The sequence below is a fragment of the Symsagittifera roscoffensis genome, chromosome 4, assembly GCF_963678635.1.
Source record: "Symsagittifera roscoffensis chromosome 4, txSymRosc1.1, whole genome shotgun sequence".
In the NCBI taxonomy this organism is placed as follows: domain Eukaryota; kingdom Metazoa; phylum Xenacoelomorpha; order Acoela; family Convolutidae; genus Symsagittifera; species Symsagittifera roscoffensis.
The window spans coordinates 34256329-34274701 of NC_087065.1; the positions used below are offsets into that span (position 1 = coordinate 34256329).

General features: G+C 36.2%; 1 protein-coding gene across 1 annotated transcript in view; it reads right to left on the reverse strand.

Moving 5' to 3' along the window:
- Window positions 1-301: 301 nt before the first annotated feature.
- LOC134844853 (acetylcholine receptor subunit alpha-like 1) overlaps window positions 302-18373 on the reverse strand; it is a 30361-nt gene continuing 12289 nt past the window's right edge. Inside the window, exons 5-8 of the mRNA XM_063861668.1 lie at window positions 7789-7988; window positions 4449-4641; window positions 1403-1558; window positions 302-1138 (exon numbers count right to left, since the gene is read on the reverse strand). Coding sequence (XP_063717738.1) covers window positions 930-1138; window positions 1403-1558; window positions 4449-4641; window positions 7789-7988 — 758 coding nt within the window. The 3' untranslated portion in view covers window positions 302-929. The remainder of the gene's footprint in view (window positions 1139-1402; window positions 1559-4448; window positions 4642-7788; window positions 7989-18373) is intronic.

Here is an 18373-nt window from a genome sequence, read left to right on the forward strand (position 1 = left end):
CGCGTACTTTTTGCTCAATCCGCTTAGATTATCAGAAACCGGAGCAACTAGCTATATTTGCTCGTTGCGGAATCCAATTTGCCGCGTTTGGTTAATTCACGTTTCAGTTTTTATCATAACTGAAAAAAATTTGTAAGCGCGCATAAATTACACCAAGAAAACCAAGAACCCTATCGAAATTAATTTTATCCTACCAAGCTCAAAAACTGAATTCATATTTCCGATGATTTTATTTGAGTTTAAATTTTTTTGTTGCCAAAAAAAAACAAATCTATAACAGTCGGAGAAAAAATCATGAAGAAAATATTTAGTTGTTGAGCGAGGGAATATAAGCATAATCACCAAGAATAGGTTATCAGAAGTCAGAATATTATCGGAATCTAAACTTGTTTATATTTTTCGAGTTGTCATTTAAAATAGCATGGTTCAGCTTTTATAAAGCTTCAGTGTTTTCTTTTGAGCAAAAATTTCTTACTCTATAAAATATCCTGGCTAAAACTGAGATCGATCGGATACAGCAGCTCGCTTAGCCCATAAAACTTCAGTACACGATGCTTCATTTTACCTGCTAATTGCCTCGGAGATACAGCAGCCTGAAGTGATTTCGAGCTCGTGCTTGACCAACTCCGAGTGCTTTCGGAGAAAAATAAATCAATGATTTATTGAAGTTATTGAATTCAGCATAATAAAAGATCAACTTGAATTTTTCATTCCTCATTTCTACAATGCTCACCCAACAAGTTAATAAAGAAATATACAATTTTAGGTCTTCTAGCGAAAGCTAGTACTGTTTATTTGTTTTCATATTCACAAAACTTTCCTCTTTTTTTTGTTTCCGATAATTATTACCGTCTAATGGGGAGATATCGGCTGAGTGGTTCATTCTTTTGTATTTACAAAACTTACTTTTCATTCATTATATTAAAAATTTATCGACGTCTAATGGGGACATATCGAATGAAGTGTGCAGTTGCTATTGCAGCAGCTGCTCCAGTAATTAGCCTCTTTTCTTCTGTGCTAGCGCTTGTAGTGAACTCCAATGCCAGCATGTCGTCACTAAGACGAGACAGAGTAGCCGCCCTCCTCCCTTCGCCCAGGAACATCTCGTAGAACAGATTTCCTACATATTGATCTCCCGCTAAAACCAAAAATAGAAAACTTTGAAGCTGTGAATTGAATTTAGCTGAATTTATTTTACGTTTTTTCTGGCCTTTAATGAACTCTAGTTGGAATATTTCTGAACTAAAAAAACGCTAATTTATGCAGTCAACTTATAAGTCAATCAGATTGATAACTTTTTGAATGATTAGTCAAACCAAAAGAGAAGCTTTAATTGTGTTATCATAGGAACTAATAATTGTTCTCAAAAGCAAAACTTGACAAACCAGCCGCGTTGTCTTACTAGAACTGGTATAAAGAAGCTGCCGACCCTCTGCGTCGGTAACACTGTAGTTCAGGTTCCTCCTGTCGCAACATCCGGCGCCCATCGACTGCAGATGCACATCTGATGTGTTCCAACCCTGTACATCTAACTTGTAGCGAGGCCAACAGAAGCTGCCTGAAATTATACACTGAAACTCATTGATTTTCCGCTTTGCAACTACTCTACAAGAAAAGCAGAAAAAAGTTCTGTAAAATCAAAGAAACTAAATTGTCTGCTTTTGTTTTCTAATTTTTGTTCGAGCCAAGTGGGAAAAATCAGACAAAAAAGGCTAACAGTGAATCACTCATCTTTTGTTTTGAAAAATTAAAGCAGGCAAACCAGGGGCAGATTTAGAGATGGAAAATTCACTCTCGGTTAACCAAATCTTCACTAATCCCAAAGGATCCCGCTTTTGCTATTAGTTTCAGGGGCGCATTTAGGGGGGGGGCGGACGCTCCTACTCAGGGATTCAACCTCCTGCCGACCCAAAGGGTCCCCCCTTTTTACTAATTTCTAATATCCATTTTTGGCGATGGACCCTAAAAATTTTCCAAAGGCGCCTTTGGCGCCAGTATTTACTAATTTCGATGGGGCAGCGAGCGCCAAAAAAACGCAGTGCTTTGGGAGAGCTCGAAAAATCAATATGGTCGATTTAAAAAAAAAAAGGTTAAATTTTCAAAAAAATTTTGGAAATCCGCCCCCCTCTCGAAAAAATCCTAGATCTGCCCCTGATTAGTTTAGTAATCACATTGTTATTTGATCAAAAAACCTAAAATTGTTCGTTAAACTTATCCGAGCTAATTTGTAGTATTTTTAAGGATTTTGGGTAAAAATTATTGAAAAATGTAAGCTGAAACTATTTTTTTTGCAATTTGTGTCTTTTAGGCTTTTTTGGAGTCATGTAAAACTTTTTCGATGTTTCAAGAAGGCCCGTAAAATCAAACCTAATACGAAGATTGACAAAGCCATCCCCTCTTCGGACTACTTTGAGGCATCCATTTTTGGCTGAATGACCCTTAAAGTTTTCTAAAGGCGCCTTTGGTTTGGTGCCAATATAAAGTAAGTTTGAGGGAGGAGTAACTAAAAATGTTTTTTTTGGACTGTTTTTTTTTATTTTGCCAGCGGCGCCAAAAATTTCGTTAAAATAGGGTCTTTAATTTCTCGAGCAGGGGACTTCCAAAAAAACTGAAATTTTTCTCGACCTTTTTTCCCAAATTATTAAAAATACCCTGTTATGGACAAGTTTTCTGCGCCGTAGGCAAATTTAAAAAAAAACAGGCCAAAAAGGCGTTGTTAGGCGTTTTTTGGAAAATTTTGACCGAATGTCGCTTTTTATCGGCGCGCACTCCCCCTTCAAATTTTGTATATATTGGCGCCAAAGACGCCTTTAGAAAAAAGTTAAGATCACTCAATATAGTACAAAAGGAGGATGTTTATTGAGCACTACCTCGAAAATTGTAGTAATAAAAATAGCGCTCAGGAAATAAAACCAAAAGCGGGTAAAACAGCTTAAAAATAAAAGACTTAAGCGGTGCGACCCAAGAAAATATTTAAGCGGAGCGAGTTAAGAAAAGATTTAAGCGGCGCGACTTAAGGAAAGACTTAAGCGGCGCGACTTAAGAAAAGACTTAAGCGGTTAAGGTCAGTTATCTAACAGTGGATAACTCAAGATAGTACAAAAGGAGGATGCTTCTTGAGCACTATCTCGAAAGGTGTAGTAATAAAATGAGCTGTCGTGAAATAAAACCAAAAAGGGGTAAAACAGCTTAAAAAGAAAAGACTTAAGCAGCGCGACTTAAAAAAATGTTTAAGTTGCGCGACTTAAGAAAAGGCTTAAGCGGCGCGACTTAAGAAAAGACTGACGGCGCGACTTAAGAAAAGACTGACGGCGCGACTTGAGAAAAGACTTAAGCGGCGTGACTTAAGAAAAGACTGACGGCGCGACTTAAGAAAAGAATTAGGCGGCGCGACTTAAGAAAAGACTTAAGCGGCGCGACTTAAGAAAAGACTGACGGCGCGACTTATAAAAAGACTGGCGGCGCGACTTAAGAAAAGACTGACGGCGCGACTTAAGAAAATAATTAAGCGGCGCGACTTAAGAAAAGACTTAAGCGGCGCGACTTAAGAAAAGACTTAAGCGGCGCGACTTAAGAAAAGACTGACGGCGCGACTTAAGAAAATACCGAATGCTTAGCTCTGAATTAATTTTGAATGAGCAATTTACTTACTCTACATAACATTAATTAAAACCCAATTAAATTGGTTTCTGATATTCGAATTGCAGAGCTCATATAAAACGTGCACATTTCACACACCAAGATTCCTAATAAGCCAACTGGCTTGCAACGAGCAACCTCGAAAAATCTTACAAACAGTCAAGGGCAGATCTAGGATTCTCTCGAGGGGGGGGGGGGGGGGAGTTGGCGAATTTTCAAAAAAATTTCAAAAATTTTATCGATCTTTTTTTAGGTCGACCAAATTGATTTTTCGAGCTCTTCCAAAGCTATACAAAGTCCCTGTTTTTGCCAAATTTTCTGCGCCCCAGGCTAAATTTTGAAAAAAAACCTGCCAAAAAGGTGTTTTGAGGCACTTTTTGGAAAACTTTGACCAAAAAATCTTAGAAAAATTAGAAAAATTTTTAGGTCCGTCACCAAAAATGATCTGTCAAAATAGTACAAAGGGGGGACTCTTTAAGTCGGCAGGTGGTCGAATCCCTGTGGGGTAGGGCGGCGGCTCTCCCCCCTAAAGCCGCCCCTGCAAGCAGTTAAATTAAAGTACCCAGTATAAAAATTTCAAATGATCGGTAAAAAAATATCCCTTGAAGTTTTGTAATAGGTTTTTCTCATTTTTTAACCCAGACTATAATTTCATTTTTAGAAAAATCTATTTTTCTGGCAAAAGATATTTATTTAGCGGAAAATTGGTACATCTTATTTTTGTGATAGTAATTGACTTACTCAATATATTCGCGTATTATATGTTTCAAAATGGAGTGTATCAGTTTAACTGTGAAACCAGTGAGTACCTGGACACCACGAGCAGGCGGCCTGGGGACATCCATACATGTAATATGCACATATACAGTGAGTGTTGATGGAGAAGTTCACGATGAGACTTCTGGACTGGTCGGAGAGGGCAGCCATGCCTTCTCTGCCAGTTAGCAAGCAACACATCGCTCCACACTGACAAACTGGCTGCTGCACGCCAAAGTGCAACACCTGAAAAGAAATTAGCTGGAAAAAGATCTGCAATTTTCCAGTTCCAACTGATTGCTTTTCGGATTGATTTTTTTCAAACGGCAGTTGCGGATATATGGTTTAGAGTAGGCTTTGACCAACTGGCAGCCCAAAAGGTCCCTTTGAGAACACCAATATGAGAGCGCACTGGAAAAACGCAATTTTTTGTCTAAACATCTTTCCAAAAAGTGTCTGCGGCGCAAAAAATTCATTGTCAAAAAAAAAGGTTTAAAAGTGATTTTGAAGAAGTCGAATTTCAAATTTGTAGATTTTAAATACTAGATTTGTACCTGCCTAAAATCTTAGATCCGTACCTCGCCTAATGTAAATTGATATCGAACCCGACCATCAGAAAATAAGGTTAATTCATTCATTTCAACTTCAAATTGGGGTCTAACACATTTTTCGGAAGAATATACTAAAAGTTAAGACCATCGGTTACAAACATTGAGCAACTCGGCAACTCGGGCGACTATAGCCTCTCATCTGCGCGTATGAGTCTTTCTAATGTTTTACTATGAGTATTTCTATGCTCATTTTTGTCTTCCTGCCCTTGTAATATACTTTTGTGCATTTAGCCCGCTCAATAGAAAATGGGGGAACGATTTTCGCAACAATTTTTGTCCTGCGGTTTTTACTTCACTTAAAAACTTTGTTTTTGTATTGGATTTCTCTAAGATTATAATATGACTGAACATTATAAATGACTTTGAAAAAATGAGTCACTGGTTGATAACTATATTAAATTAAATTATAAATTAGTCAGTTACAGGTGCCGGTCGGTGTCAGTAGGACGTGCTAATATTTTTGTGGCACCCGATTCGAGTTTTCATGACTGAAGTGATCAATCATCATGAAATTTGAATGAAGTAGTGTTGGGCATTAAGTTTGGCAATCAACTAAGTCGGGATTTAGGTTTGATTTGATCACTGTGCATATGATCCAAACTGAGAATATGTTCGAATCTAAATCCCGGGCTGAGCTGGTTTTGTCAAATTTATCTTTCGATGCTGTTTCAAATGAAAACCAACCAGCAGGAGGCGTAAAAATATATTGATGCATTAAGATTTGATTATATGATCCTAAAGTTACAAAACTGGGAATGCTAGCAAAATAGAAAACTTTAAAAATTTGACATTTAGGAGATGTTTTTGGTCGTTTGAAGTTGCAAGTGTAATGACAGATCAGCGTAGTACAATTATCATTATTTGCAGTTACAGGGCCATATGTTCTACAAAATAAACAAGACTTCTCGTATCAGGGCGAAGCCCTGAATGTTCCGACTGCCTTTTAAGGTTTATAGAGCAGCAGTAAAAGCATAAAAAAATGAAATGAAATAAAATAAAATGAAAAGTTTTTCTAAAATTTGAAAGTTTTTGTGAAAATCATCCCCCCACACGCCATATAAAGTACAAAAAGAGAGATTTCGTTCCTTGTAACAAATCAATTATAGCAAATAAGCTTCGTTCAATCAATTTGGAACGATTTATAAGACGGATTAAATCTACGCTTACGCGTTAATAGCGCGAATTATATCGCGCGTTAATTGTCCCAAATTGGTCAAAATGGCCAAAATGGCAATCTTTAAACCCTCATAACTTTACAAAAAATGATCACAGCTGAAATATCTTTTCAAACTTAAGCTCAGGACAACAATACCTTTTGAATCAAATAAAAAAATTCCGTCAAAAATGGCTAATTAAAAAGTCGAAATTTGTCTGAAGAAAAAAAAACCCGTCCCGAGCACAAATATTCCGTTACTTTCGTATCGAAAGTCGGAACAACAAGACTACTCGTATCATTTTACCGTTTATGGAGCAGTAATAACATAAACAACATAAAAAATTAAATGAAATAAAATGAATGAAACACATTTTTTCTAAAATTTGAAAATGTTTCGATGAAAATCATCCCCCCACACGCCATATAAAGTACAAAACATTAGATTTCGCTCCTTGTAACAAACCAATTATGGCAAATAGGCTTCTTTCAACCAATTTGGAACGATTTCTAAGACGGATCAAATCTCCGCTTACGCGTTAATGGCGCGAAATATATCGCACGTTAATTGTCCCAAATTGGTCAAAATGGCCAAAATGGCAATCTCTAAACCCCCGTAACTTTACGAAAAAATGATCATAGGTGAAATATCTTTTCAAATTTAAGCTCAGGATAACAATAGCTTTCGAATGACATAAAAAAATTCCATCAAAAATGGCTAGTTAAAAAGTCGAAATTTGTCTGAAGAAAAAAAAACCCACCCCGAGCGCAAATATTCCGTTACTTTCGTATCGAAAGTCGGAACAATAACAATGGGTTTTTACATCGACAGGATATCGTTTAATTGAAAGTTTGTGCGGGAAGGTCAAAAAATTATTTTGAAACTTCCACAATGAGCCCAACCTGACCAGCGTAAATATAAATATGCAAGAGTTTCAAAAGCAAACAAGACTGCTCGTATCAGGGCGAAGCCCTGAATTTTCCGACTGCCTTTTAAGGTTTATAGAGCAGTAATAACATTAAAAAACTCAATGAAATAAAACGAAAGAAAATTTTTTTTCTAAAATGTGAATTTTTTTTTGAAAATCATCCCCCCACACGCCATATAAAGTACAAAAGGATAGATTTTGCTCCTTGTAACAAACCAATTATGGCAAATAAGCTTCTTTTAACCAATTTGGAACGATTTCTAAGACGGATTAAATCTCCGCTTAAGCGTTAATAGTGCGAAATATATCGCGCGTTAATTGTCCCAAATTGGCCAAAATGGCAATCTTTAAACCCCCGTAACTTTACGAAAAATGATCACAGGTGAAATATCTTTTCAAATTTGAGCTCAGGACAACAATACGTTTCGACTGATATAAAAAAATTCCGTCAAAAATGGCTAGTTAAAAAGTCGAAATTTGTCTGAAGAAAAAAAACCCACCCCGAGCACAAATATTCCGTTACTTTCGTATCGAAAGTCGGAACAAAAAGATTTTTCAAGTAGTATTTTTTTTGAATGTATCAGCATTCTTCTTCAGTCAAAGGCTGCTATTTCAAGTGGCTAAGTTTGTTTGCATAGTAAGAAAACTTCTTAATGCGCAAAACAATGTAAAAGAAAAATTGGAGACTTAGAAAGCTAACCTCGCTGCCTGCGTTGGGAGCCCGCTCGTCGTATATTTTGAAAGGCTGTCCACCCACGTGAGCTATTGACGGGAAGGGATGAAACAGAAGTTTCTGCGTCGACTCATTCAACTGCATTCCACCCCCTCCTCCAAAGTTGCTTTGGGCATACGGTGGGGCTTGACCCGGCTGCTGAGTGACTGGGTTGGCCGATGAAAAAACTAAAACAACCTCATGTTTAGTTTTTTTTGTTGCTGGAAGATAATGCAATCGTCTTTAACCTATCGCAATAGAAGAAACAATTAGGAATTGAAGGAAGCCCTATTGAGATTAAAAATTGTTTCCCTGGATAAGTCAATGCTGAGACTTATTTGGCTCATCTTTTCAAACTTTATATTTGGATCAAGCTCGCACTGTTCCCCACCCCGAACAAGGCAATAATCCAGGGGAGGATTTAGGCGGGCGGACTGCCGACCCAAAGGGATTCGACCCCCTGCCGACCCAAAGGGTCCCCTTTGGGACTTTTAAAGAAATCCATTTTTCAACCGACCCTAAAATTTTTCTGAAGGCGCCTTTGGCGCCAATATATACTAACTTTGAGGAGCGCACGCCAAAAAAAATGCAATTTTTTTGTCAAAATTTTCCAAAAAGTGCCCAAAAACGGCTTTTTTTTTTTTACTTTTTTTCAAAAATTTGGCGAAAACAGCGTCTTTTTAGTGCTTTAGGAGAGCTCGAAAAATCAATTTGGTCGACAAAATTTTCGAAAATTTTTTGAAAATCCGCCCGTCCCCCCTCGAGAAAATACTAGATCCGCCCCTGCATTAATCTTTTATTAGCATTAAAATTGATTATAGCTTCGACGAAAATATCTAGTTCTGATTGCTCTAAAATTCCAAAGTCAGAGATGCGGCAATAACGTAATATTTAAATGGAGCTTGTAGCATGTGCACTCAATCTACAGAAATAACCAAGTTTCTGTAGTGTATCATGTGCAGACAACGTTTTCATTTTTCATGAATTTGCCTGAACGCCAGTAATACAGTTGTTGGAACATTGGGATGGGATACTCATGTGAAACTTACGGTCATCAAAGTGGAATTAAGAATATATGGTCTTATCTTATAGAAATGGACAAGAACTGGACTCATTGAAACTTGACTAAAAGATTTTGATGTTGAGCTGGCAAACGTCAAAAAAATGTTTAAGAAAACGCGGCTAGAAGGACAGAAAAGGAGGACAGGCAAAACAACACACAGCAAATTGATCAGTTTTGTAAAAGTGGTATAAGCAGTGAAATAAAAAAAGGTTTAAGCCGCCAAGAAGAAGAACTGATTCTACAAATAGTGCCACAATGACACGACACGACTACAAATAGAAGGAAACGATGAGAACGATACTTGGACAGATGTAAACCGCAAGAAGAAGCAACATTCTTCGAAGATTGACTAGAAGCAGCCCGGGTTGACCTCCATACACCGAAAATGCTTACCATACAATTCCATACATCAAGTGTATGGAAAACTGCTTGTCAAACTATTTTCATACAATTTCAAAAAATCATTGGAAAAAGGTTCGTACTGGGGCTATGTGATCCAATTAAAACAGTTTGGTAATAAAAAAACTATCATTTTCTTTTTGGAAAAAATGTTTATCATACAATTTCCATACATGAAAATTGTATGATAAGCGTTTTCCATAAAAGGCAAAATTTTTAAAAATATTTCGATAGCTGATTGTGATCAGGTTTTAATTAATTAGGAGCATTCTTTGCTTCACTGAGAGCACTTTCGACTCCAAAAACAAAAATTTAGTTTGTAGCTAAAAAAATTTATCATGCAGTTTCCGTATATGATATTTGTATGACAAGCATTTCTTCCCAGAATCTTTCAGCATACCCCTTGGGATCAGATTAGGACCTTGCTACTTTCTAAAGATTTGAGAAGGTTTCCTGCAGAAAATTAAGAAACTGTGGTTCCAACTTCTCAAAAAAACTTTTTTTTGCTCAGGTTTTCTTCCCTATTCAGAGATTGCACGGCTTACTAGATGTGCTTTAATGTAAATTCTGCCTCTTTTGAAGTTTTTTCCCGAAAACTGTTTGTCATACAATTTTCATAAATGGCAAACTTTTATTCATACAATTTCCATTTATGACAAATTGTTAGTCATACATTTTCCATATATGGAAAAATGTGTATCATAGAGATTTGATAGAACTTTCTGTATTGTACGACAAGAAGTTTTTCATATATGGAAATTGTATGATAAGAAGTTTTGGTCAACCCGGGAGAGCAACAACATCTCGGGAGTGAACAAACCAAACCCTGGAAAACACATATATTTGGGCCGTGTGAATGAGAGCACCACTTGTGAGAACATTAAAATTTGGTGTAAAAACGAGGGAGCCCCACTGCTACATATCAGAGAAGTAACTAACGAGAAGAATCCCTTCAAAAATTTTCACGTTGTTTTTGACAATGAACAATTAAAAAATTTCAATGAAATTATAATCATTAATAGACTTTTTCTAGACAAAAGAGCTATCGACTGGCTAAAACTTTGAATAGACCTGGAAGTTGACTAATAACTATTGAAGTAACTCGAGTGAAGGTCGCAACACTAAACACACTCTATATTTAAAAATTACCGACAAAGTTTACGCCCTAATTTCAAGTCTCGTTATTAAACTATTGGTTTTGACGGAAACGTGTACAAACCAGGAGACGAATTTTTAATAAGTTCAAGCTATGAAAACTCGAAGACTTTTAATCATTCATCGTTTTCGCGAAAAGATAAAGTCGGAGGTGGTGTAACAACTAATCTACGGTTCAAAGTTCGACATTTCTGTAGATATTTCAGAAGCAAAGAGTGATTTTGAAATTGGTTGCATAGAACCTAAATAAACTTTCGAAGAACCCTTCCTTGTAGCATTCTATAGGCCCCCAAATGGAAACTTTAAAATCTTCATTGACTTCTTCGTTCCTTAATGCCTCGAGCGATGCCATATACAGATATTTTAAATATGGGAGATTTCAATGTTCCCTTCAATAAATCGAAGTCTAAATTGATATTACTGAAATTGTCCTTGACTGAGTATCTGTTCTATCAAATTGTTGAGGCGCCAACTGATAAGAGTGACAATACGTATGATTTTATTAACGAACAGCAAAATGTAATCTGAAATAGAAGTCTTCGACGTCAATTTCAGTGACCATTTTCTGCTCAGTTTTTCCGATACCTAGACAAAATTCCATGGTAAATACTATTTCTCACCGAAACCTCTCAACGGTGTGCTGGAAAGAGTTCGAAAATGAAGAATTTTTCAACTTGCTTTTAAATGACAAATTATCAGACTTTGACACAGAAGCAGAGATCAGAGCTCTCATCAAAAGTCACGCACCGTTAAAACTTGTGACGAAGCACATACAAGCGTTTCTTTTTAATCTTGAGATTCAAGGCGCAAAAAGTGAAAAGAAGGAGTTAAGAGCGAATGCTTATAAAACGCAGAATAGTCATAATGAGAACAAACTGAAGATCCAAACAAAATTATGCAAAGATTTGTTGATAAAAAATCAGAAAGCGTACTTCGAAAAAAATAAGCACTACAGCAAAGAAAGTCAAATTTTAAAAAATTTGAAGACCTGCTAGGATACAAAGAAGTAATAGTATATTCTAAACTTAAAGGAAAAGATCAAGAGCTTTCTGAGAAGTTCAATGACTTCCCTGTAACAAAAACTGCCAATCTATTAAAATAGTTTGAATTACAACTGCCAATTTTTAAAATTGAATCAAGAGTTGTTTCCAAAGAGAAGCTATCACTTGAGAAATGATTTAAAAACAATAACGGAAGCAGTAAACATTTTTAATGGTCCCAAACAATTAGCTTATAGAAAGCTTTTCTCGAAAAAAACAGCCCTACTGAAAACTTCCAATGACATCTTACTTGAGCTGGATGGAGGAAAAAAACTGTTATCGCCGTAGACCTTGACAGCAGTATGTGCTAAAATTGACCATGAGCAATTGTTACCTTTTCTCGAGAAAAACGTAGGTATTGAAAGATCGACAAAAAAACTGATATCAGGATACTCAGTAGTAGAATTCAACGTGTGAAGATAAATAAAGCTATATGGAAACCTCGAATCATTAAAACTGGGGTTTCACAAGGATCTTTCCTAGGACCACTGCTCTTCACACTCTATCGTTCGCCAATACGAACTGTAAATTTGAAAACTTGTTTGGACTATCAAATATATGCAGATGACACCAGGCTATACTGCAGTCTATCCTCAGATGTGGGACACTTTGACAATATTCAAATGATTCCAAATAAAATTTTTGTTCGTCTATAAAACATGAGATTGAAAAGTAACACAGAAAAAAGGAAGACAGAAATGATTGTTTTGGGAGATCCACGATAAAAGAAAACAATTGAAACCAGAAAATTTGTCATCAATGGTTGCCATTTTGACATTTCAATTTCTTTCAAATCGCTGGGATAATCATTTAACTTTGTCTTGAAAATGGAGGAACAAGCTGAGCTGGTGTGCAGAAGCTGTTGTTTTCATCTGAAAAAAAATTATTCAATCGCTAATTAATTGAAATTATCTAACAGACACCTCTTGGTCCAATTTTTCATTCTTTTAAGGCTCGAGTTCTGCGACAATTTGTACTCATTACCACATTATCTAATCAGCAAAATACTGAGGTTTCAAGATGTAGCATGCAAATACGTCTTCAAAATATCAAAGTTCCGTATCATGTCAGCATTTTTGCATAATATACAATGGCTGCCAATATAGCACGGAGCGTATTGACTTTAAGCTGATTACCATAACCCGTTTCCCAACTATTGAGTTTTTTTCTACGCTAGAAAATATAAAATATTGTTTCACAGAAAGCGATAGAAATTTGCTCGCTTTTCCCGGAACGAAATTGTCGAATAGGGAGCAAATAAGCTGAAAACTGAATTTTGCCCACAGATTTTGAAATAGCTAATTAAAACGTATGTTTTTAATCAATCTTACTATTGTTTGTAAATATTTTACAAGTAATTTCTTAACTAAATTGCTAACAACGTCATGTCCAGGCGGAGCAGTTGCGACAAGATGCTTTAAAATTGTGGTTGAGCAATTTTTGCATTTAAATTCAAAAAACTTGTAATGACGGGTGGTACGATTGATTTATTTGACAGAAAGAACAACCGATTAATGATGGAAGTTAGAGTTGTCGAAGGGATGGATTATCTATATTGTATTTACATGAACTGCGGCATAAAAGTGGCAATAGAGGGATTGACTGTTCGGAGGTATCGATTCAGTACAATGAAGCGGCTGAACATGTGTTATAGGCGTCTGCAAGAGACATACGGAATTCCATTCGTGAAAACCACTAATTTTAGGTTTCGACGAGACACATTAGTCTACAGCCTACATCTAAGCCTACATGTTAGTCGACAGCCTACCAAAAAGCATAAGGCAGCTTGCGCACGATTTGCCAACGGAATTTCTTATTTCCTTATCAAGTTGAAGTTTTCATGTCCAATTGTGATGTTTGGTTCAGAATGCCCAACTTGCCATTGGGACACCAAAATTAATTGTGGGTATTTCAATCTGTATGCGCTTTCACCGTAGCTTTTTGACTCAAAAATCAGGTCAAAGTCAACCAAAGATTTGACGAGTTTTTGTTTTTGGCTCTTGATGAACAACTTGACATCATTTAAATCGCGCTTGTTTATCTTCGTTGATTTTCTTTTGAACTCCTGCAAAAAAGAGATAAACAATTGATTGAATCTTGTCTAGTCTTGTGGCAGTAGAGCTTTGTCCTTCTAGTGACTTGCTTTTTTTTGCTAGCAAACCACAGCTGAACGGCTTAGTGCAAAAAATATTTTTTGGTTTTCAGATTTTTTGTTTTGGGAAAAATCATCCATGTTAAGAATTTTATTTAAAAGTTAAAAAAGAATGAAAAAATATAAAATTAATTGATCTGCTGAAGCGTATTAAATTGGTTCAGAAGCAATTCTATTTATAACGCTTTCTCGTCTTTATCAGTTGATTTTAACTACTTCTCACAACGGTTCAACATTGATAGAATCTCATGATATTAATCATTCCTATACATGAATGCGACGCTTTTTTTGTCAATTGAACTTATGGTAAAAAAAATTACCAAAAGTAAGAACATGGGAATAAAAAATTAATTTGTTCCTGATGACATACTGTTCCGTATGTATACTTTTCCCACAAATAACAACTATAAGTAGCGGCAAAATTTTAAATAAATTATCATTAACATGGATTTCAATTAATCTTCATAACAAATCTCTTGCCTTGCACCCTTCTAGGACAGTGGTGTCGGACTGGAAATTTGATATGAATATCAATGAAATTTCATTAGGTGTTTCGGAAAAAGAAGAAACAATGGCTTGGCTGGTCGGTTTCATTGGGAAAACACGCTCAGAGAAGAAAAGCGACAAGGCTGTACACGAACGAATCACGCACAATGGTGATATGACTACTGCAGACCCAGAGAACACTGCGGTACAAGACTATTGCAGACCCAGAGAACATGTGCTTGTTGCTGAAGGAGCCAAGTTCCTATCGACAGTTCAGAATCAAAGACAGTCAGATGACGACTTCTGGGAAAAAATTTGTGAATATGCTCGTTATTTTAAGTTTTCAAAACCTGAAAATACCGCTGATCGGGAAAAAGAGATGATACAAATGAAATTGATTTCGAGACTAAGATCAGCAGACTCTAAACTCAAGTTATTAAGGGCGTGTAGAGTTATATCAAACATAAATGTGACTGTTCTGAAAACTGTCTTACAAGGTAGCAATCACGCGCAGCATTTTGCTGATACCTCTAAGGGCAACATTGAAGAAGAAACTGCATACAATTCTTTTTCATTCTTCAGAAAACCAGGAAATGTTGAGATAGCTTGCAATGGCACTCAATTCGAATGTCCCAACTGCGGAGGAAAACCGCACAGGGATAAGTTTTCTCCTTTAACGAGTAAGAAATGTAATTCATGTGGTAAAATAGAGCACTTTGCAATAAAGTGTCGCCGAAAGCTGAGCAACAACAAAACAGGTAACAGTATATTTAATAGGAAAGGAAGCCATCACGCTGACAGGGGTCAGTTCTAAAAGGGGGAGTTAGAAAGCTCTAACAACCGAGCTAAAAGGGGATTTTTTTTTGTATTAAATCTCATCGGCATGGTCGCCGCATGTAAAAGTTTTGTCATTCATGGCACTGAGGTAGAATTGAAATTGGACACAGGTGCTGATAGAACACTGATATCGTCGAGAAACTGCGAGAATAAAGGAAGACCTAATCTAGATGAAACTGCTCGGACTCTAGAAGCATACCTTGGACATAAAATTTAACTCGAAGGTACATCTTTTTGTGACATGGAATGGTCGAATCTACTCAAAGCTACCCCTGGCAGTTGTGCGATCGAATGAGGATTTCGGATTACTTGGACGCGATCGATCTGTTACCAACCCAGGATGCTTTATAGCAGGTAGTTGGTTGGTTTCTCTCACAAGAAGGACATCCAGTGACATACGCTTCAAGGTAGCTATCATCGGCTGAGCGCAACTACCTCAACATAAAACGAAAAGATTTGGCAATCGCATTTGTGGTCACACGACTGAAACAGTTCTTTCTGAGGCAAACACTCATTCTTAAAACAGAACACAAACCGTTGCAGTATATTTTCGTGCCAGGCGGAAAGATAGGGAAAACAGCATCAGCTAGAATAACCAGATGGGCCATTGCGCTGATGATTTCGACTACAAGTTAAAATATGTGTCAGGAGAGAATATGCCACATGCGGACGCTCTGAGCAGAATTTGTCTCGACGACGAGATACCAGAAGAAATAAAGCTTATTTTTTTTCAGATTGACATCTTCGCAGATACGCAGACAATCAAGCTGAACGACATCTAGAGCGACCTCAAATCGAGTCGAATGCTACAAGATGTCTTCAAACAGATTTAAAACGATGATTGGAGACATCCAGTGACATACGCTTCAAAGTCTTCTCCTTTAACGGGTAAGAAATGTAATTCATGTGGTAAAATAGAACGCTTTGCAATAAAGTGTCGCCGAAAGTTGAGCAACAACAACACAGGTAACAGTAGATTTAATAGGAAAGGAAGCCATCACGCTGACAGGGGTCAGTTCTAAGAGGGGGAGTTAGAAAGCTCTAACAACCGAGCTAAAATGGGATTTTTTTTGCATTAAATCTCATCGGCATGGTCGCCGCATGTAAAAGTTTCGTCATTCATGGCACTGAGGTGGAATTGCAATTGGACACAGGTGCTGATAGAACACTGATATCGTCGAGCAACTGCGAGAATAGTGGAAGACCTAATCTAGGTGGCCGCGTTCCAGCATTTCAAAAATTTTTTAGGTGGGGTAGGGCCCCCACCGGTACAAGTAATCTCCCTAAATTGGTCTTTAGAGAATCTTGACAAAAAAGTTGATTCTCGAAATTGTCAGGTTAGATTGGTCTAATTTTTTGCATGCGGCCCTAAAATGTCAAACGAATAGGGGTTTCCTTTTGTGATTTTTTGACCCAACAATTTTTAACAGGTGTTTGGGCTAATTTGGGCTTTTTGCCCAATTTGGGAAAAGTTTTTATTTTGCCTAATTCTCAAAAATAAGTAAAAATTTTGATATACTTATGAAAGAACGTCTAACTTGATCTCAGCAGTCCTATCTAACGCACTAATCATCATGGTAGTGGAGGTTTTTGAATCGGAGAAAATTGATTTTTTTGACTTTTTTTTACCCATTTTTGAATACTTTTTCAAAATAAAAACCTTTGACGAAAAAACTTGAAAACAATTTGGTTTATTAATTTATTAGAGCTTAAAGGGCATTGCTCTGGCTTTCTTAGCTAAAATGAAAAGTTTCAGCTAAAAATTGGCACTTTTTCAAAACAATCATTTTTTTCAAAAAAAAATTAAATTTTTGATTTTTTTACAATTTTTTGTTCAGAAATAAAGTTTAAAAACGATTTTTGAGTCAGAGTCAATTTTTTGTTTCCAACCTAATGTACTTTATGTGGGAGTACTGTTTGTACTAATTTTAGGCCCTCATTTTTGTTTTAAGCCAAGATATTGCTTTCGGAATTCTGTCAAAAAAATCGAAAAAACATGTTTTTTTGACCTTTCTCGAAATTTTAAAATAAGTGATCCACTTGTTGTTAGCCACCAGATAAGGTCTCCCAAAATCTCGAAGACTCCAATAAACAGACTGATGAGATTTTTTTAAAATTTTTTCAAAATTTGAATTTTTTGATTTTTTTTCAACTTTTCACCTGAAAAATTATTCTAAGTAACGCCATTTGAAGAAGAAAAAAGGTTAAAGTTCAAAATTTTCATTCTTTTCTACAGTTTTTTTTCTTCTTGGCGTGTTATCAAGCTGAAAATGGCTCATTCAGAACATCTGTGTAGCTTGTTTAGGTTTCAGTTTCTCAAGTTGGCTCAAAGGTGCCTTAAGTGGAGGCGACAAGGAAAAATAGCCAAAATGAAAACTTCATAAAATCTACAATTTTCAACGTTTTTTGGTAATTTAAAATGCTAGACCCACTAAATTGGGTACGCTGAATCGTAATAGGCAATTAATTTTCACTTTTTTTTCAATTTTGAAAATTACAATTTTTTTTTCTAAAAAAAAACATAATTTTTAAATTTTTCTCTTTTTTAAAACATTTTACATCATATTGATGTTTTTTCTGCCAAATTGTTATTAACGGCTAGAACATGAATCTTCATTATTTAATAACAGTGGGTGGTGCCAGGAAAACTTTAAAAAAACTGATTCGTTTCTCCCGATTTACAAAAGAAAAAAAGAAAAAAACTGTTTTTAAATTCATTTGAAAACTTGCTATTTTTCTCATCATTATCCCTTACTACTTTTCACCAACCTCATTTGTAACCGCCTAACATCAGTTGTTCTTGGAAGCATTGATTATTAAAATCATTTTTTCTAAAAAATTATACAGCTTCTCATGAGGAAGTGAAAACAAGCATTAGTGTAAAAAAAATTGTGAAAAACTTAAAACAACTATCCGTTATCCTGGATCGAGGTAGGATGCTCACTCGGTCCCTCTGGGACCTGTAGAGAGAGCAGCCGTAACTGTAAACCCTACGCTTAAAATCTGAAATCAGCCTGATCGGAATTATGACATTAGCGGAGATCAAATAATTTTTGATAATGCGTTCTTATTTTGAACAATTTTTTTCTTTCCATTTCCTTCATTTTCCATTTTATTTTTGCTCAAATCAGTCTCTCTGCATGCCCGGTATTACCAAAAACTTGATTGTTTCACACTTTGAAAACTTTGCGTTTTTTGGTGGTAGTTTAAGTTAAAATTCATCAGAATTTTTCTTTAAAACATTTTCACCTGGCAAAATTAATTGAGCCTTGGCATTTGCGCCCGAAGGGCGCCTTGCGAATGGGAATGCGTAGAAGTCCACGTATTTGCTTGGGCACATGATGTAGATGCATGACCACGCTCTCTTTTGTTTTCAGAAAATACCAAAAACAAAAATCACACACGTGACCTTGAGGGTGCTAGATGGTCGCGTGTAGCACA